Here is a 21,345-nt window from a genome sequence, read left to right on the forward strand (position 1 = left end):
GCTCCCGTCTCTGGCCCCAGCTCCTGCCATCCTAGCAGTTCGAAAGCAAGAAATTGCAAGTAGATAAATAGATACCGCTTTGGTGGGAAGGTAACAGCGTTCTGTGCGCCTTGGCGTTTAGTCATGCCGGCCACATGACTATGGACCACGGACAACGCTAGCTCTTCAGCTTGGAAATGGAGATGAGCACTGCCCCCTAGAGTCGGATTCGACTGGCTTTCGAGCAAGGGAAACCTTTACCTTTTACCTAATGCTAGGAAAGCACCCTCGCCACCAACTTGCCAAAAGAAAAATCTGATTTGTTAAAAAAAATACTTTTGAAGTAACATTGCCATTCCCAATTAGGAATGAAGTCTGTGCACGCAGGGGAAAAAATAGGGCTGCATTTTGGGTTGCTATAGCCATCCAAATTGACACTTGACAATTCAGGTAGTGGTGCCAGACTCTAGCTTCATGAGGTGGAAGTGCTGGAACTGGCAGGAGGATCAGGTGAGGAATGGAGCTGGACGCCGTGGGGGTGGAGGAGAACGGCGTCTGCGTGGGTTGCCAGCTCCCCCCAGCTATTGATGTGGGACGGGGGCTAAGGTTGCCAGAACCAGGTTAGGAAACTGTTGGAGATTTGGGGAGGGACCCTGTGGAGGACAGGGATCTCAGTGAGGTACAGTGCCCATAGATTCCACCCTCCAAAGCATCCATTTCCCCCCCCAGGGGGAACTGATCTCTATAGTCTGGAGATGAGCTGTAATTCCCGCCAGCAGGGCTCTTTTTGTAGCAGGTACTCATTTGCATATTAAGTGACACACCCCTAATGTAGCCAATCCTCCAAGAGCTTACAGTAGCTCCTGTAAGAAGAGCTCTGTAAGCTCTTGGAGGATTGGCTACATTAGGGGTGTGTGGCCTAATATGCAGAGGAGTTCCTGCTACAATAAGAGCCCTGAGTCCGGGGATCCCCAGGTCCCTCCTGGTGGCTGGCATCCCTGAGTGAGCAGAAGAAGGGTTGGGGGGAAATGGAGCTGGTGGAGGGGGGCCAGTAGGAGGAATGGGATAGTATTAGATGAGGGGGGAAATCAGATAGGATGAGAAGAAAATCCAGTATCTCCAGTGAATGTGGCTTTTTATTCATTTCCTAGGTTCCTTCCTACTTTGGGGGAAGTTCTTTGACTACCGCGTATCAGCAACTTGAGGTGGTGTGTTTGCACTAGCATTAAGTTGCCGTGAAGCAGGATGTAGCAGATTACTCATTAACTTTCTAGTATTTCTATATTACATGCTCCATGAAGACTGCCTCTGTAGGCATAAATATCCTGTCTGAGAATGTCCTGTGAAAGTTTTGGTATTGCTGCTCGATTGTTTCAGTTTGAAAAACGGGGTACAAACAAATAAAAGTATTTCTCTCTTTTGCTTTTTTTGCAGACGTTCTTGTGTCCTTCTCTGAAGGAGTGCTTAAGTTCTTTCAGCCAAACAAACTGAAAATTACCGGTAAGAAACTTATTTTGGTGGTGTTAATGTTTGTTTGTTTGTTTTTACACTGTTTTTCCCTCCCTGCTCAAAACAGTTGATGATAAAGCAAGTCAATTAAAGCTGGGCAGAAACCTGACACATTAAAAAAAAAAAACAATTAAAAACAATAATTAAGGCAGGAAAAGACCCGTCTAAGAAATACAGCCTTACACTGCTGCCTGAACTGGATGAGAAAAGAGGCAGGCCTGCCTTCAACTGGCAGCCCATTCCAGTTTTTGTAGGGGTTAAGAACGCGGATTCTAATCTGGGAGAACCAGGTTTGATTCCCCACTCCTCCACATGCAGCTGCTGGTTTGACCTTGGGTCATTCGTAAGTTCTTCTCAGAGCTGTTCTCTCAAGGGCAGTTTTCAAGAGAGCTCTCTCAGCCCCACCTATCTCACAGAGTGTCTGTTGTGGGGAGAGGAAAGGAAAGGGATTGTAAGCCGCTCTGAGACTCCTTCGGGTAGTGAAGGGCAGGGTATAAATCTAATCTCTTCTCTTCATAAGGATGGAGCCACCATAGTAAACATCCTTACCCTGGCAGTCACAGTTCTGTCCTTTTAAGGAGGGAAAAGAGAACAAACCTTGTAGTGAGGATCTTAAGGTCCATCCAGCCTCATATGGGGAGAGGCAGTCTTCCATATTCGAGGGACCCAGACTGTCATGGCCTTTAAAGGTCAGAACCAGAACGTTGAATTGGATCTGGAAGCAAGCAGGTAGCCAGCGCAGCTGCTGGAATACTGCTTTCAGATGGGGAGTGCGACTAACATTGATTCATTTAGAATGGTTGTACGCCACCTCTCCAGACTGACTTGAGGTTGCTCTTGGCTAAAGCAATAAAAGCAAATCATAGCAATAAGACCAAATTTTTTGAAAGCACGGTCAATGAAGACATTGCCAGTAAAAGTGCTGAAAACCAGGTAGTGATGCTGATAAAACAGTCTGCTAGGTACCAAACAGAAGACCACTAAAGAAAACAGACCCTCTTAAGATGCTTAGCTAAAGAGGCATATTTTGGTCTGGTGTATTATGGTGGGAGTGATTAGAACCCATATTGCTGCATGTGAAAATCAAGGAGGGGTGAACCAGGTGACGGGTGCCTAAAAGAGAGGAAGGCAGGTTCCAGGTGACACTCAAGGGGCGAGTGTGTACCAAAAGAGAAGTGCCGTTACTGAAAAAGCCCTGTTATCTGGTAAGTGTCCTTCTTGCCTGAGCGGGTGGGGGGCTCTGAGCAGGACCTTGACTTGCAAGCTGAACAATATTGGGGGGGGGGATGTGGTCTTTCAGGTACCCTGGTTCCTAATGCAGTGTTAACTGATAAATGCTACCTTCTAAGCAGAGGGCTCGTTCACACATTTTATCATACAGCATCTCGTGGTGGCTTACCGTTATAAAAGAAAAGCATAGGGTTCCTAGCTGTCTACTCCAGAGAGCTAGCAGAAGTTAAGGGAAGTGAAGAGCTGAAAGAGATTAAACAGGTAAAGGGCTTAGCTAATTCAGACTGCTATATATCATCTATCTATTGACCTACCTACGTACCTACCTACGTAACATGTGTGGCCCCCCTCTGTGGAGGTTGAAATCCATGGATCAGGCCCACGCAGAAAGAGCAGATACTTCTGTAAACTTGGGGGACCCACCCAAGTTTGAAAAAACTTGGAAATACTTAGGAATTACATCACCCCCCCCCATTAAAAAAATAACAACTTGCTACCTCTTCAACAGTGGCAGCTGAGAGCCTGGAGGCCCACAGGCAGTGGCAGTGGCAAGCTGCAGTGGTTCAGCCACAGAGGCTGGGTGCCTTACTGGGCCCGGGGTCAGCAGTGGGGGGGGGGATGCTGCAGTGGGCCTGGCAGCAGAGCCTCAGAGCCTCACTGGGTCCAGGGTCAGCAGCGGCAGTGTTGGGGGGAAGGAAGCTGCAGTGGGTCTGGCAACAAAGGTTTGTAGCCTCAGCAGGCCCTGAGATCAGCAGTGGTGGCAATGCGGGGAAGCTGCAGCAGGCCCAGCAGCAGCAGCAGCAATGGGGAGAGGAGGTTAGAAAGCTGTAGGAACTGCAGTGGGTAATGATGAGATAAGGGAGAATGATATGAGGGGGAAGCTCGAGCGTGTCCAGGAGAGGGCAACCAGGATGGTGAGAGGGTTGGAATCTGAGTCTTATGAGGAAAGGCTGAAAGAGTTGGGTATGTATAGCCTGGGAAAGAGGAGGCTTAGAGGGGACATGATTGCAGTCTTCAAGTACTTGAAGGGCTGTCATGTAGAAGATGGAGCAGATCTATTCTCTCTTGCTCCGGATTGCAAGACAAGGAAATTACAAGGGAGTCGATACCGGCTAAATATCAGGAGAGACCTCCTGATTGTAAGAGTGGTGAAGCAGTGGAACAGTCTGCCTCTGGAGGGGGCGGATGCTCCTTCGCTGGACGTTTACAAGTGGAGGCTGGACGACCATCTTTTGGGTATGTTGTAGGTATGTAGGGCTATCTTTCAGCTATGCTCCTGCAGAGTGCAGGGGGTTGGACTAGATGACCTGCAAGGTATTCTATGATTCTATGATCCCTTGCGAGTATTGCAGGTCCCCACTTGTGTTTTATATCTTATTACAAGGATGTTGTTCCCTAGACAGTAATGGGAACAAGTAGCTGGCACTGGGGTGGTGGTGGTGAAGAACGGATACTTTCGTCAGGATTACGATTTGACAGGAAATACTGGTTTTGGGCCAATCTATTTTCTGGGGATAAATGGAAAAATAAAATTAAAACAATGTTATTTATATAGTTTTTAAAAAGTGTAATTAGAGATGCAGTTGTGTTGAATCTGTGTTAAGCAAATACAGTCCGACTAGCTTCCGATTTTGGGTGCATCGGCTCAAAATGGAAAAAAAAAACCCAAGCTTGCTCTTTCTCCTACATAGAAAAAGAATTGGTGTTCTCTCTTTGGATGTTGCTCGGGTAGGTTTGAACTGGTAGTCTATACCTCTTAAATGCTTGCTTAATATTTTATTAGAGTCTTGTGATTTTGGTTACTATTTGCTGCTGAACTTTCTGCAGCTTTGACCTGCAATAAAATGTGGATGGAATATGTTTATCGCTATCACAAAGAACATACTAAGATTTCAAACCAAAAATGTGTCTCTGTCTACTACTAATATATTATCTTGCTTATTAAAATGCTAAGTATTTTACAGTTGTAAAAACTCTTGCCCTCACAGTGACTCTGTCAGGTCAGAGGGTGGCCGTGTTGGTCTGCAGTAGGACAGCTAGGTTAGAACCCAGTAGCAATTTAGACACCAACAAGATTTTTTGGGGTATAAGCTTTCGAGAGTCAAAGCTCCCTTCATCTAATATGAGTCGGAACGGAGACCTGTGAGTCCTTATATCCCAGTCAGAAGGTGGGAGGGGTGTGATCAGCTTGATCAGAGCAGTGGAGAAGGAATAAATAGACGTAAATATGACTCCTTTCCCTTCCCCTCCCCTCAACAGACACCCTGTGAGGTACGTAAGAACATAAGAGAAGCCAATGTTGGATCAGGCCAGTGGCCCATCCAGTCCAACACTCTGTCACACAGAGGCCAAAAATACCAGGTGCCATCAGGAGGTCCAGCAGTGGGGCCAGGACACTAGGAGCCCTCTCACTATTGACCCCCCCCCCCAAGCACCAAGAAATTACAGAGCATCACTTGCCCTGGAGTCCCTATCTATACCTTGTGAATAATAGCCACTGATGGACCTCTTGCTCCAAATACTTATCTAATTCCCTCTCCTTTCCCTTCCCCTCCCTACAACAGACACCCTGTGAGGTACATAAGAACATAAGAGAAGCCAATGTTGGATCAGGCCAGTAGCCCTTCCAGTCCAACACTCTGTCACACAGTGGCCAAAAATAGCAGGTGCCCTCAGGAGGTCCACCAGTGGGGCCAGGACACTAGGAGCCCTCCCACTATTGACCCCCCCAAGCCCCAAGAATACAGAGCATCCCTTGCCCTGGAGTCCCTATCTAGACCTTGTGACTAATAGCCACCGATGGACCTCTGCTCCATATACTTATCTAATTCCCTCTCCTTTCCCTTCCCCTCCCTACAACAGACACCCTGTGAGGTAGATGGGGCTGAGAGAGCTCTGAGAGAACTGCCCTTGAGAGAACAGCTCTGAGAAAATGTATGACTGACCCAAGGTCACACCACCAGCTGTATGTTGAGGAGAACCCACCCGGTTCTCCCAGATTAGAGTCCGCGCACTTAACCGCTACACCGAACTGGCTATCCCCAAACATTTGGTGGACATCAGAAAAGTTGTCCGCGGGTGCCGTGGCGCCCACAGGCACTACGTTGGGGACCCCTGTAGCAAAGTGTTACAATGACATTATGATTAATATACTATTTATACATTTTTATCCTGCCTGTCCTTTTGAGGCGATGAAGGCAGTATACATAGTCCCCCCCCCCCCAATACCCACAGCATAGCAACTCAGACTTGCTGCCTCTTATTCACAGTGGAGCTTAGTGAACCTCAGATACTCTGCACCCTTTCAGCTTTGTGTATCTTTAGGGTGTGAATATCTAAAATAGGACTCGATACATTTTCTTTGGCTGTTGGAACCACCTTCAAAATTAAGGTGCCAGACTCATTTTTCAGCATTCAGTGCTTCATATTTTATACTGACCAAATTATCTTAATTATCGCAACCACAGAACCCTAATCCTAACCACTGTTTTGTTGGGGTTTTGTTGAAGTTACGACAAAGGTGTTATAGAAACGTATTCTAGGGGCAACCGTAGTTTGTTGCTGGTACAACAAAAAGCTGACCTCTCAGCCTACGGTATCCTTAGTTTCTCATTTTGTTATTGTTCTTAAAAGCTCTGTGTAGTTGAATATAGAATTGGTAGAGAGCAACTGGTTATGAAATGAATTCATCTGCTGCCACTGAATGGGGTAAAGTTAAGTATACATATAAACAGCCAATGAGAAGAACTTGTTTTGTATTTATATTTATGGGGTACAATAAAACATTGTGATACCAGACAATAAATGAACTTTGGGTTGGACCCACCCACCCATTTTTGCTCCATCTCAGCCAACTCCTCTCCTTATTACAGTCCTGTTCCACTTGGCTTTTGCCCATGAAAGTCCCATGAACCTAAACGTAGTCTTCTTGGTGGCCAGAGGTCCCGTGAACCTAGACATAGCCTTTATCTCTTTTTTGCCAGTGGAAAAACAATGGGATCCATCCAACCCTTATTCTTATTGACAGCTTTAAAAGGGGAGTAGAGAGATTCATGGAGGATAGGTCTGTCAGTGGCTACTAGCCATGATGACAGAGGAGAACCTCTGCATTCAGAGGCAGTCAGCCTCTAAATCCCAGTGCCAGGAGGCAACATCATGGAAGGGCCTCGGCCTCCGTGCCCTGTTGTTGGCCCTCCAGAGGAAGAAGAAGAAGAGAAGAGATTGGATTTATATCCCGCCCTTCACTTGGAGTCTCAGAGCGGCTTACAAACTCCTTCCCCTTCCCCTCCCCACAACAGACAGCCTGTGAGGTGGGTGGGGGCTGAGAGAACTCTGACACAAACTGCTCTTTTTCAAGGACAGCTGTGCCAGAGCTTGTGACTGACCCAAGGTCACATCAGCAGGTGCAAGTGGAGGAGTGGGAAATCAAACCCGGTTCTACCAGATTAGAGTCCGCGCACTTAACCACTACACCAAACTGGAACTGGTTGGTCGCTGTGTGAGACAGGATGCTGGACTAGGTGGACCACAGGTCTGACCCAGCCGGGCTCTTCTTATGTTCTTAACCCTTTGTACCTCCACTGAGAACTGCAGAGTGATGCGACAATAAAATCATTTCTGAAAATACAATGCAGTGTCAGGTGCTGGGGGTGACCTGGTGCCTGAGATCTGTCGTGAGCCAATTTGGTGTAGTGGTTAGGAGTGTGGACTCTGGGAGAACTGGGTTTGATTACCCACTTCTCCATGTGCAGCCACTGGTGTGACCTTGGGTCAGTTTTCTCAGAGCTGTTCTCTCAGGAGCAGTCCTCAGAAGAGCTCTGTCAGCCCCACCTACCTCACAGGGTATCTGTTGTGGGGAGGGGAGGGGAAAGGCGATTGTAAGCCACTCTGAGATTCTGAGTGAAGGGTGGGGTATAAATCCAATCTCCTCCTCCTCCTCCTCCTCCTCCTCCTCCTCCTCCTCCTCTCTTCTGCTTTTTAGAAGATTCAGTTTGGTCTCAGGTGAAATGCATAGTGGTGTGGAATTATAATACACATGCCTGTTTTTTTTTGGGGGGGGGAGGTTCTGTAACAGTTTTGTGGAAAGAGTAATAATACACATCTATATAATTTGGGTGTGCTGACCTCCCCTGTCCAAGTTTCGTTTGGTGCAAGAATAACCCCTAGCCTTGCAATCCTGTACATGTTTCCTTGGAAGTAAATTTGTCTCTGTTCACCAGGGCTGACTCCTAAGTGTGCATGCGTAGGATGCAGGCTCATCTTGCCAAAAGTTAGTCTGTCTCCTAGGAGTGGAATTTTGATTGATGGGCAAGGTTAATTGCACGATCTCCATCTGTTTCCTTTTTCAGTCCACACATTTCCTTCAGTCCCAATTAAATCTGATAAGCTTGTGCTCTCTTCCTGTAGATTAAAGTAGTTATAAAACTGACAGCCAGGAATATGAGCTGCTTGCTTCTCTTTAGAGAACCAAGAACTGCTCTGAGGGTGACCAGGCAGCGCATTTGGATCTGCCAAAACATTAACCCGAATTGTTGCATGCCATCTCTTTTTTTTAATTTTCAGAGTTTTATTATAATATTATTAAAGTACATGTCTAAATGACAGTGGCATAACTAAATGATAACATAAAGGCATTAGGTTACAATGTAATGCCTATTACAGTAAGTTAACCATCAACAGATTGTCCGCTATGCAGCTGCCATGGACTGGGGGGGGGGGAAGCTGTACACTGGATAAAGCCATCTCTGTCTCTGGAATGCTTAGTTTCACTTCCCCCTCCTGCATCCTTACCGCCTTCTAGTCTGAGCTGGTGACCTTAGCACCTTGTTATTCCTTTTCCCCGGGAATGCATACCCATTAGGTTAGGCGGGCTTTTGCGTGACTCCTAATTGGCCTTGAACCACCCAGTGACCCTTTTTGATTTCCGTATATCACTAGCCTACGCGCACTTGCCAATGAGTGTATGCTCAGAAGACCTGCCTTTACTGTACTCAATAAACTGATCCCTGTTGAAGGAGTGTTGTTGAGAACTGATTGCTGTGGGACCGTGACACAGATAAACATAAGGGACATGGAGCTACAACATCTGTAAGAAGAATCATACTGTGCATTGTAGTATCTTAAAGGTAAATCAGACTAATAACAGCCCTCAAGATAGGGCCTGCACAATGAAAACAAAAAGTAAAGATTGAAATGAAAGGTAGGAAGGGAATGCCATCAGTTTATAGAGGTCTCAACAGCCGGCAATTTCAGAGGGTTGCACGCCGTCTCTAAACAAGACGGCAGTCTTCCTCTCTACTTTTTGCGCATTAAGTCAGAAGCCGGGACCCAAAGAAGCATGTCATTAGTTCTCCCTGCCAAGCAGACTTGGGGCCTAAGTTTCTTGCAGGGCAGCCTCTGGCTGTGCCATCGCGACAACTGTGGTTGAAGGAAGTGCATCCTTCATTAGTGGCTTGTGACCTGGCATGTATATGTGGGTGTCTCATGTCCAAAGGAGAAAAATAAAATCTCTCACTAGATCTGTGCAAACCCCAAGATGCCTCTTTGGGCGCTCCAGGTTCAAATCCCCACTTGCTGGGCGACCTTGGGCCAGCCACACTCTCAGCCTGACCTCCCTTGCAGGGTTGTGGTGAGGATAAAAGGGAGGAGAGGAGAATAATGTAAGCTAGCCGTGGGTCCCCACTGGGGAGAAAGGTGGGGTATAAATGAAGTAAATAAGTAATTCAGTTTTTCTCGTTGCTTATTCACGTTTTGTTTATACCTCGCTTTCCCAGTTTGGTATAGTTGTTAAGTGTGCGGACTCTAAACTGAGAGAACCAGGTTTGATTCCACACTCCTCCACATGAAACCAGCTGGGTGACCTTGGGTCAATCATAAGTTCTCGCAAAGCTGTTCTCTCAAGGGCAGTTCCGGAAGTGCTCTCTCAGCCCTGCCTACCTCACAGGGTGTCTGTTGTGGGGAGGGGAAGGGAAAGGAGTTTTAAACTGCTCTGAGACTCCAAGTGAAGGGTGGGGTATAAATCCAATGTCCTCCTCCAGGTATATAGGATTTTGGCTTTTTTTTTTTACAGTACAGTCCTAAACAGAGTTACAGCTTTCTAAGTCTACCGAAGTCATTAGTTGTAGTAGATTTTCCAGGCTGTATGGCTGTGGTCCTGGCATTGTAGGACCTGATGTTTCGCCAGCAGCTGTGACTGGCATCCTCAGAGGTATAACACATAAAGATGAAGTACTCTCTGTGTCAAGGTGAGAAGAAAAAAATGGTAGGCAGGTAATTTATATCTACTCAGGAAGGTGGGGTAGGGCTGAGTCATTATCTTGTAGGAGTTCCCCAGGCTGTGACATGCTAATGGAGGAGCTTTCCTGAGGAGGTTCTTTTGCATATGGATTGGCTGTTGAAACTCTAATCTTATCTGTAGTGCTGTTGTAGGATGTAGAGCCTTTTGTGTTTTTCAGGAGAGGATTTATTTTTTTAAAGTCTCTTCTTTCCTGTTGAAATTGTGTTTATGTTTATGAATTTTAGTGGCTTCCCTGTGTAATCTGACATGGTAATTGGATGTGTATTCCAGCCTTTCAGTGTCTTGGAATAAGATACTGTGTCCTGTTTGAGTTAGGCTATGTTCAGCCACTGCTGATCTTTCAGGTTGGGCTGACTGAAGTCAATGGGCTTAGAAGGGTGTAACTGTGTTTAGGACAGGGCTGTTCGTGTAACGCTGTGGTATGCACTGCATCTTCTGTTCCCTGTAAATTCCTTAATTGTATGGCAGTTTCACTTTCCCATTTTAAAATACGCTCTTTGGACACCCCCCCCCCCCGTTTGTACTCCGGATTTACTTTGGCGCACAGCATTTGTCATGGAAGTATAGTTTGCTTCTTGTTAATACATATGTGGGGCTCATAGAAGATTTTAAATTTCCTGTGTCTTTTGTAGGCTTTCCTTCCATTTCATGAAACTTTAAAGAGAGCGTACCAAACAATAAGAAGATGGGTGCAAACGGAAGCAGCATCAGTGAACTCCCGGACAACGAATACTTAAAAAAATTGTCGGGCCCGGAGGCAATCTCGGAGAACGACCCGTTCTGGAATCAGCTGCTTTCTTTTAGCTTTAACACCCCAACAAACAGGTAAGGCGCTTACATGTTGACTAAATATTGCTACCAGTCTAGTTAAATGTCCAGGGATTTTTAACAGCCAGCTGGCTTTGGCTGGCTTTGGCTGGCAGTTGTTTGTGTTTTCTCGTCAGTGTTCTGAATCTTTGGAGGTGACTCTTGTTCCGAAAGTTCTGCAGCCTAGAGAGGGCACGTAGCCGCGGGTTTCCCATTTGTGTCCGAGAAAGGGAGCTTTGACTCCCAGAAACTTATACCCTGAAAATCTTTTTAGTCTCTAAGGACCCACTGAGCTCTAATGTAACCGTTCTACGGCACACCAACTCAGCTAACCTCTGGAGTTATCTTCGTATAGCCACTGTGGCGCTTTCCCTGTTGTTCCAGTCTTTTCACTTGCTTTCGTTCCTCACCTGCTGTACAGGGCTCTGGTTGTTCCCTTCACAGGAGGGAAGAGGAGGCTGGGTAAATACACAGATAAAGGATCGCCTTGCTCTCTAACAAGAGAATGGGTAAATACACAGACTCCCATTCTAGATGTATCTGTAGAAGTGACCAGTGACTCACAAAAGCTTATCCTCTGCCACATATTTTGTTAGTCTTTAAGGTGCTGCTGGACTCTTGCTCTTTTCTACTGACACAGATAAAGGAGAGGGAGAGAGGAGGGGGTTAACATCCTTCCTTGGTGCCCTGGAATTTTCAAGGGGGAAGTTCCGTTGCCAGGTCTTGTTGGCAGCCTGGGATCATTAGGGGGAGGGGCTGTGGCCCAGCGGAAGAGCCTCTGCTTGGCATACAGAGGCTCCCAAGTTCAGTCCCCGGCATCTCCACTTAAAAGGACCAGGCAGGAGGGGATGGGAAAGACCCCTCTGCCTGAGACCCTGCAGGGCCGCTGCCAGACAGAGTAGACAATATAGACCTTGACTGACCCACGGTCTGATTCAGTATAAGGTCTGACTCCATATGAGTTCATTGTTCTGAGTTATTGTGGCATAGTGAGGGTGTGAAAGAGGAGAGTGCAAAAGTTGGCTTGAAACTCAACGTCAAAAAAACTAAGATCATGGCATCCGGCCCCATCACTCCTTGGCATATAGAAGGGGAAGTTTTGGAAGCAGTTACAGACTTCACATTCCTGGGATCCAAGATCACTGCAGACGGTGACTGCCTGCTCCTTGAGAGAAGAAGAAGAAGAAGAGATTGGATTTATACCCCGCCCTTCACTACCCAAAGGTGTCTCAGAACGGCTTACAAACTCCTTTCCCTTCCCCTCCCCACAACAGACACCCTATAAGGTAGGTGGGGTTGAGAGAGCTCTGACAGAAACTGCTCTTTTTCAAGAACAGCTCTTATCGGAACTACGGCTTGCCCAAGGTCATCCAGCCAGGTGCAAGTGGAAGAGTGGGGGAATCAAACCCGCTTCTCCCAGATTAGAGTCCACGCACTTAACCACTACACCAAACTGGAAAGCGATGGCAGACCTAGACAGCATAATAAACAGTAGACACATCACCCTGCCAACAAAAGTCCGTATGGGCAAAGCAATGGTATTCCCAGTAGTAATGTATGGCTACGAGAGTTGGACTGTAAGGAAGAAGAATAGATTCTTTCGAATTATGGTGCTGGAGAAGACTCTTGAGAGTCCCTTTGACCGCAAGGAGATCGAATCATTCAATCCAAAAGGAAATCAGCCCTGACTGTTCCCTGGAAGGCCAGATACTGAAGCTGAAGCTCAAATACTTTGGCCACCAAATGAGAAGGGAGCACTCACTGGAGAATACCTTGATCCTGGGAATGATTGAAGGTAAAAGAAGAACAGGATGGGAAAGGATGAGATGGTTAGACAGTGTTATCTTTTTATAATAGCTGACTGTAATGTACCCAAATTTAGTAAAATGGGCTCAAGTTAGCTTAAATGTTATTTGAAATAAGGCACACAGTACCTTTCTCTTGACTTTTTAATTGTAAGATGATAGGTATGACAAATAAGGTTACCAAGGCCCCTGCCACATGCAGGGGAAAAGGCGCTACAACTGGCCCAAATCGCCGCGTGTGAACGGGACCCTAATAAGGTAATTTGATCCTTGCCTTACTTTCTGTACTTCATTTTTTTCTTTAGTCTTAGTGTTTCCCCTGCACTACCCTTCCCTTTTGTAGTGTCTGTAGTAATAAATAAGAAAAAAAAGAAGATGTTTTTAGGTGCTGCATAAAGAATTTCTGCTTGCTGAGCACTTGTACCCTAGGCTTGGTTGACAAAGGCATCCTAGCAGAAAAACCTGGAGTTTCCAGTTGTCATCTAATTGCTCGATATTACTAAGGAACAACCTCTTTAAGGCTCTGCAAGTCACGTTAGTTGTGTAGATTGTGCTCAGTGAAGAAGTTAACTATCACAGGGTCACATTTGTACGGAGAGAAGCAAGTAGTTTTTATTTCAATAGGTGGTTCAGGAGATGGTACCTTTTGAAGTTAACTACCCTGTTTTCCCGAAAATAAGACCTACCCCCAAAATAAGCCCTAGCAGGATTTCTATGCATTTGTGGTATAAGCCCTAGTGTGTCTTCTTGAGAAAAAATAAATATAAGACAGTGTCTTATTTTCGGGGAAACACAGTATCACAAGGTCACATTTGTATGGAGAGAAGCAAGTAGTTTTTATTTCAATAGGTGGTTCAGGAGATGGTACCTTTTGAACTGCTTGAAATGATGTTGCATATTTGTTAAGAACAAAAGTCCATTAATTAATCAGTTACATTAACTATTTATACTCCGCCTCTCTCCCCAATGAGAACCAAAGTGGCTTAACATTATCCTCCTATTCTCCATTTTCTCTTCACAATATCCCTGTGAGGGAAGTTAAGCTGAGACAGTGTGACTGGGCCATAGTAACCCAGCGAGCTTCCATGGCGGAGCAGGGATTCGCACCCGGGTCTCTCAGATCCTAGTCTGACACTCAGATTATGGCACGCCATTGTGCCTCTCTCTCCTCTTGGAAGATGATACCCAGCAGAGCCTGAATTCTGTTTTTTTTTTAATGAAGCAAGCAGTGAACAGGCAGGCAACTTAGGTTATTGCGCTTCCTTGAACTGGTGTCTGTATATTTCCTTCCCTTTTTCACTTTAATTCCTGTCTTTCTGTCTAAAGAAGGTTAAGGATTTGAAGTGTGTGTGTTAAACTGAAGTAACTCTTCATGGAAATGCAGCTGAATTCATTTTTGTGATGTTTGACTATGGATTTGGAGGGGTACAGAATGAGACGAAGCAGAATTAAAAGAACACATTCCTTATAGTCGATTGATATACAGTCAGTCTTGTATGTAGCATTTCTGGATATGTACTTTAACGGCATTATAATTATTTGGTACGTACTGTTGTAACCGGCAGTATCAAGTTCTTGAGCAAGTTTTTGTCAGAATGAATTATTTGAGAATGAAAACCTATTAGAAAGCATAATACATTATTTTGAACACTAGAGGGTGCTGTTGTATGACTGCTGAGCTATTGAGAATCCCTGTATATTGTGTCTTAACAATTATACCATCTTCAAATGTAATGGATTTCCTGTATAGACAGCACTTCCCACAAAGAAATAGCACACAAACCACATGTGTGACAATCACATACCTGTCTGTTTTAAGAACATAACAGAAGCCATGTCAGATCAGGCTAGTGGTCCATCCAGTCCAAGACTGTGCTACACAGTGGCAACCAAGGTGCCATCAGGAGGTCCACCAGTGGGGCCAGAACTCCAAGAATCCCTCCCACTGTGGCCCCCCAAGCACCAAGAATCCAGAGCATCAGTGTGTGCCATCTATACCCTGTGGCTAATAGCCACTCATGGACCTCTCCCTTAAGGGCATAATAAAAGCCATGTTGGATCAGGCCAAAGGCCCATCCAGTCCAACACTCTGTGTCTCACAGTGGCCAAAACCTAGGTGCCATCAGGAGGTCCACCAGTGGGGCCAGAACTCCAGAAGCCCTCCCACTGTTGCCCTCCAATCACCAAGAATACAGAGCCTCTCTGCCCCAGACATAGTGTTCTAGCTATACCTTGCGGCTAATGCCCGCTTAGGGACCTCTGCTTCGTATGTTGATCCAAACCCTCTCGAAGCTGTCTGTGCTTGTAGCTGCCACCACGTCCTGTGGCAGTGAATTCCACGTATTAATTACTCTTTCGTTGAAGAAGTACTTCCTTTTATCTGATCTCAGTCTGCTGCTCATTAATTTCCTTGAGTGCCCACGAGTCCTTGTCTTGCGAGAAAGGGAGAAAAGTACTACTTTCTGTACCTTCTCTGTCCCATGCGTAATTCTGTAAACCTCTTATCATGTAACCTCCCAGTCAGTTTGCTGCTTTTTTTGTGTGAGTGAATCCAGCTTTCCAACGCATGTTGTTCACACAGTGAAACATTATTGTGCATCACACACCTTGGATGTATCATTATTTGCAAAAGTCACCGAGCCAGAAGCCCTCTGAGGGGCATCTCATAGTTTTCGGTTAGATGTGTTTGGTTTTCTCGGCTAGGTTAAGACGTGCTTGCTAATGCAGTTTTCTGCAAGTCTCTTTCAAGTCAAATACATCTGAGGGCATGCAAGACTCAAGATGTATCCCTTGGGGCCCAGTCCAAGCTTGTAATATGTCCCAACAGCCCACAAAAGAAAGAGAACCCCCCCCCAATTAGTTTTGAAATACAAGAAGAAAAAGAAGAAGAGATTGGATTTATACCCCGCCCTTCACTACCCAAAGGTGTCTCAGAGCGGCTTACAAACTCCTTTCCCTTCCCCTCCCCACAACAGAGGGAGGTGGCGCTGAGAGAGCTCTTGACAGAAACTGCTCTTTTTTTCAAGAACAGCTCTTATCAGAACCACGGCTTGCCCAAGGTCATCCAGCCAGGTGCAAGTGAAGGAGTGGGGAATCAAACCTGGTTCTCCCAGATTAGAGTCCGCGCACTTAACTACTACACCAAACTGGCTCTTGGGAATACAAAAATAGACCATGTCAGGCCCGGCTCTTGACTTTGGACTGTATCTTGACCACCCCATTCATGCTTTGTGTATTGGACTTGGTTTCTGGCTACCTTGCATGACTGGCTCCTGACCTCGGACTGTATCCTGACTGCCTCGCCCCTGCCTGGCCCCGCATCGTGACAGCGCGGGCCCAGGGGACCCAGCTGCGTGGCTCTTTGGGCCTCCCCCCAGCCACAGGGCTCTCCAATCCCTAGTTAAATACTTCCCCCATCTCCCTTCCCCACACAGAGCAGGAAAGCTTGAGTGCTTTCCTCATGTGTAAAAACAAGGTTGGGGTTTTCCACAGTGCAATTGTAGTCGTACAGAGGTTGTAACGCCCGATGTGCTTTATAGTCTGAGAAATACTTATTTGTTGGTATTTCCTTCATTTTACCCCACCTTTCTTCCCAGTAGCACCCAAAGTGGCTTGCGTCACCCCCATTTTTTTGCCTTGCAAACAGCCCTGTGAGGTAGGTTAGGCTGGAAGTGTGTGACTGGCCCAAGGCCACCCAGCAAATGCCCATGGCAGAGCTGGGATCTGAACCTGGTTCTCCCAGGATGTAGACCAAGGCTCTAACTAGAGATGTGAAGGCCCGGAAAAAACCCGGAAAAATTTGGAAAAAACCCATTTTTCCCCCGTTTTTTCCCCTGAAGCCTTTTTGTTTTTTTCCAAAAAATTGGAAAAATTGAAAAAAGAAAAGAAAAAAAATTGATTATGGAACATTTTATTTTAACATGATGAATAAAATATTTTAAGACAAGGTGTTCAAATATTTTCCAAATCATTTCTAAAATATATATATATGGTATCAGATTGATCTAATTTCTGTGCACTGATGACAAGCAAGTCCTAGGTTACAAACTGAACTCTCCAATGCAAGAACAAAATGCATTTCTTCCTTTAGGAGGTGCGATTGTCAGAAGAAAATAAAAAGGTTTCAGTTTTGTTTTTGCATGTGGGTGGGTATTCTGTTTGTAATAATTGTTTGGGTACACTATATTTTTAATATGCTAGTTGTGATAATTTCATGCCAAGTAAAAATGTCCATAGTCATATTTTATGTTCCTAAAGTAATAGAATGACTTTCAATCTAGAAAAGACAAAAGAAATGCTAATGTAGCATTTTTTCAATTTTTCCGAAAATTTCCGTTTTTCCCCGAAAAAAACGGAAAAAACCTGGGTTTTTTTCCGAGCTTCAAAATTTCCAGAAATTTTACATCTCTAGCTCTAACCACTGTGCCACGTTGGTTCCCCAGTGTAGCTTTTCAGTCTCATTTTTCTCGGATGAGGAACTGAGGCTTAGAGATGGTCTTGCTTATGGCTTTGTTGCTGAGAAGGTCTTCCCCACATGAGAGAAGGGAAAGGCTCCGTTAGGATTCGTGTGCACCGCTGTTGTTGCCACCTTCCAGATTCAGTCTTTGTGCACGTAGGTTCCCCCATCCCCAACCCCCATTTTTTATTTTATGTCTATGCAGAGAAAACATCATATGTTTAAAGCTGTCTGTTGTTGTGTGTTGTCTGTAGTACAACCCACACTTGGGGGCATCAACATAAACTTTTTGCGTTGTTGCTTAATCGGGATCCCTGCAGGTTGCAATGGTACTTTTAATCTGTACTAAATCATTTCTCGCTTTTGTGAAACAGGCAAGTTTCTTAACCAAATCTGCTACGTGCTTGCAAAACACATTGGGCACTGCCGGGTGTGTTTTGTTAATCCCCCCCCCCTTCCTTCTTTTTGTTTCAGGCACTGTTAGCTAAAACCTTTTTTACTCGCCTGTTTCTGTCTGCCTTGGGAGACTATGCAGCTCCACTGATGAAATTTCTCCAGGGCTAGGGAGTGAGAAACCCTCTGCCACTTTAACTTGCTGTCCCATCCAGTCCCGCAAAAAATATCAACAGTCCTTTAGAAGCCGTGCAACAATTCTTTAGGCCTTGTTTTTGTTGCATGCACTAATAGCAGTTTTATAGCCTCTGTGTTGTCAGGTTCTTGGTTTGCGTTGTTTCATTTTATTTTAACTAGTTTGCCCATATCTATGACCTACCTGTGGTAGTGTGGAATGACACGGGTTTCCTCGACAGCGGATGTCCAGTCCAATAAAATAGCTGTGAAGGGAACATCCATTTCAGTTCAGTGCTGTTTTAGCCTTGGTTGTTCTTCCGTATCCATTTCCTAGGAATTTTTGTTCAGGGCCAGCTGGGGCCTCTGGCACTGACATCTTGGGGATAGACTCATAGAATGTTAGAGTTGGAAGGGACCTTGCAGGTCATCTAGTCCAACCTCCTGAACTCTGCAGGAGCATAGCTGAAAGATAGCCCTACATACCTACAACATATCCGAAAGATGGTCATACAGCCTCCGCTTGAAAACGTCCAGCGAAGGAGCACCCACCACCTCCCGGGGCAGACTGTTCCACTGCTCAACCACTCTTACAGTTAGGAAGTTTCTCCTGATATTTAGCCAGTATCGACTCCCTTGTAATTTCCACCCATTAATTAAGGCTCGTCTACGAAGTGGTGTGACTTTTCTGCCTTCAGGAGCTTTTGACCTGCTCTTATTTCAGCGGCTCGCCACTGCAAACGTGAATGTCATCTGCAAACCTGGCCACATCGCTGCTCACCCCTGAGTCCTGATCATTTATGGACACATTTAGTAGTACCAGTTCTAATGCCAGTCCTGGGAGTTAGAGCGGTGCCTCAGTGGAACAGGCTTCCTCAGGAGGTGGTGGGTTCTCCTCCTTTGGAGGTTTTCAAACAGAGGCTAGATGGCCATCTGACAGCAATGCGGACTTTGTGAACTCAGGCAGATCATGAGAAGGGAGGGCAGGAAGGGTTGCCTCACTGCTAAGTTCTCATGGCCCTTTCTGACACGCCCTGGGAAATGCTGATGGGCACTTTGGGGTCAGGAAGCAATTGTTCTCCAGGCTAGTTTGGCCAGGCACCCTGGAGGGTTGTTTTTTTTTGGTCATCTTCTGGGCATGGAGCAGGGGGTCACTGGGGGTATGGGGCAGGGAGGTATTTGTGAATTTCCTGCATTGTGCAGGGGGTTGGACTAGATGACCCTGGAGATCCCTTCCAACTCTATGATTCTATGTAAGTTCCAGTCCCTACTGTGCTGCGTAGCATGCTGGCTTGACCTTGGTCTGGTTACTGTCTCTCAACCTAACCTCCTCACAGGGTGGTTGTGGTGATAAAATATGTGTGGGGTAGGACAGTGGAAGCCACCTTTTGCCTCTTGAAGGAGGAGCAGGATATGCATGGCCACAGTGGCTTCACTCATCCAAGCAAGGTCTTCTGCAAGTGCCAACCTGCAAATAGGCAAAATCAACATCTGCCCGTGCATGGGCCTTCTCTGCTGTGGCCCCCACCTTGTGGAACGGCCAGCCTGAAGACTTCAGGAAGGCTCCCACTCTCCTGGCTTTCTGCAAACTGTGCAGAACTGAATTATTCAAGAGGGCTTTTCTACGCAGGCAATAGGGCAGCAGCGTACAAAGGCTTCACAGAGTTACTTGGACAAATTATCGGGGACTGTGGTCTGTAGTACGACTGTGTATGATTTGAAATGGGTTGGATCCCAGGGTGTAATCGGCGTCATTTAACGTGTCGTGTTAACACTTGTGCTCTGCTTCAGTTCTTTTTCTTAGATTTCAGGTTGGTTCTATAACCCAAATCCTATTTCGTTGTTTGTTGAATGTCCCATTTTGTTGGTTGTATTGACTCGCTCTTTGTAATCCGTGGGCTATAAGTAACAATAAATAATTACGTGTGAAAGGGAGACTGGTGTGTATGAATGTGGTATAGTTTTAAAAGGGTTTTCGCTAGGCTGAAGGCAATGCACTGGGTTCAGCTCATGCGCAGTCATGGGTTTTATTTAGCTGTGGTTAGTTGTGGAAACCAGGATTCAGCCCGCAGGTAGCCAACCCTGGGTTTGCCTTGACAAATGCTGCTTTCATATTACGCTGTCACCTGGGGGAGTGAAGCGAGGGAAAAGCCAAGATGTCTGCCTTCCTACATCATGCAAAACCTCACTTAGTGCTAACTGTGGGTAATAAAACAACTTCATTTGTTTAATTCATTTATAACCCACCTCTCTCCCCAGTGGTGGCTTAGAGCCAGTTTGGTGTAGTGGTTAATTGCGGGGACTCTAATCTGGGAGAACCGGGTTTGATTCCCCACTCCTCCACTTGCAGCTGCTGGTGTGACCTTGGGTCAGTCACAAGTTCTTTCAGAGCTGTTCTCTCAAGGGCAGTTCTCGGGAGAGCTCTCTCAGCCCCGCCTACCTCACAGGGTGTCTGTTGTGGGGAGGGGAAGGGAAAGGAGTTTGTAAGCCGTTCTGAGACTTCGAGTGAAGGGCGGGGTATAAATCCAATCTCCTCCTCCTCCTCTTCCTCCTCCTCCTTACGTCAGTCTCCTCTCCTCCATTTTATCCTCACAACAACCCCTGTGAGGTAGGTTAGGCTGAAAGCATGTGACTGACCCAAGGCCACCTAGCAAGCTTCCCTGGCACAAGTGAGGGTTCGAACCTGGATCTTCCAGATACTAGACTGACGCTCTGAACTGCCATGTCACACTGGCTCTTCAGCTCCTGATTTGATGTGACCGGCTAGCCACAGATAGTGCAGTGGATGGCATTCATGTGGTCATACTGACAGTAGTTACTTTATTTAAACCATGGCTTCACACCACAACTGAACTGAGCCAGAGAGTGGTCTCCAACGCACAGTGAAAGAGTGGTCTTGTCCCCTATTCCACAGTTAATTTGTTTGTCTGCCCTCGGTCCACAGGGGCTCTTGGGGCTGTTGCGCATGCAGAAACCTGCCCGGAATATATTAATAAATGTGAGCTGCTTTCCTGCTGGAAACTCTCAGGCTAATGCAGACCTTGCTGAAAACTGTGTGCATCTCTTCATATTTACTCACATATGTTTTGTTCTTTCCCCTCTGAGTTTTTGCAAATGACAGTTCGAAAGAATAGCATATGTGACATCCTAATGGAAAGACGTAAAACTAGTGAACTTTTATGTTGCCTTAATACAGTCATTTTTAAAAAGCATGTACAATAAATTGCATGTAGCTTTTTCGTTCTCCAATATCTTTGGCTATGAATAGTCCATTAAAGTCTCTGTGTTGTGGTAGTCTTTTTGTCTGTGTGTGTATGTGAATGATGGCAAAGGGAGAAGAGCTTTACTTAGGCAGGGGTAAAAGCATTTGTGAAAGCTATTTTATGCTCCCTCGCCAATGGTTTTGGAAGATATACTCCATATTAGGAGGATGTCTGTGTTACAACTTGCATCTCCCCCCCTCCCACGCATGCTTTGAAACTTACTAAAAATGCGCTTTCTGCTTTTGCAAGTTAAGTTATTAAGCCACTTTGGTGTAGTGGTTAAGTGCGTGGACTCTAACCTGGAGAACCAGGTTTGGTTCCTCACTCCTCCACTTGCAGCTGCTGGATGACCTTGGGCAAGCCATAGTTCTGTCAGAGCTGTTCTTGAAAAAGAGCACTTTCTGTCAGAGCTCTCTCAGCCCCACCTACCTC

General features: G+C 45.9%; 1 protein-coding gene across 1 annotated transcript in view; it reads left to right on the plus strand.

Annotated features, from left to right (window-relative positions):
- The first annotated feature begins 1,412 nt into the window (after positions 1–1,412).
- The window catches only part of DYM (dymeclin), a 294,566-nt gene continuing 274,633 nt past the window's right edge, over positions 1,413–21,345 (plus strand). Inside the window, exons 1-2 of the mRNA XM_015424156.1 lie at positions 1,413–1,479; positions 10,648–10,840. Coding sequence (XP_015279642.1) covers positions 10,701–10,840 — 140 coding nt within the window. The 5' untranslated portion in view covers positions 1,413–1,479; positions 10,648–10,700. The remainder of the gene's footprint in view (positions 1,480–10,647; positions 10,841–21,345) is intronic.

Source organism: Gekko japonicus, unplaced genomic scaffold (assembly GCF_001447785.1).
Source record: "Gekko japonicus isolate JY-2015 unplaced genomic scaffold, Gekko_japonicus_V1.1 scaffold1349, whole genome shotgun sequence".
Classification (NCBI taxonomy): domain Eukaryota; kingdom Metazoa; phylum Chordata; class Lepidosauria; order Squamata; family Gekkonidae; genus Gekko; species Gekko japonicus.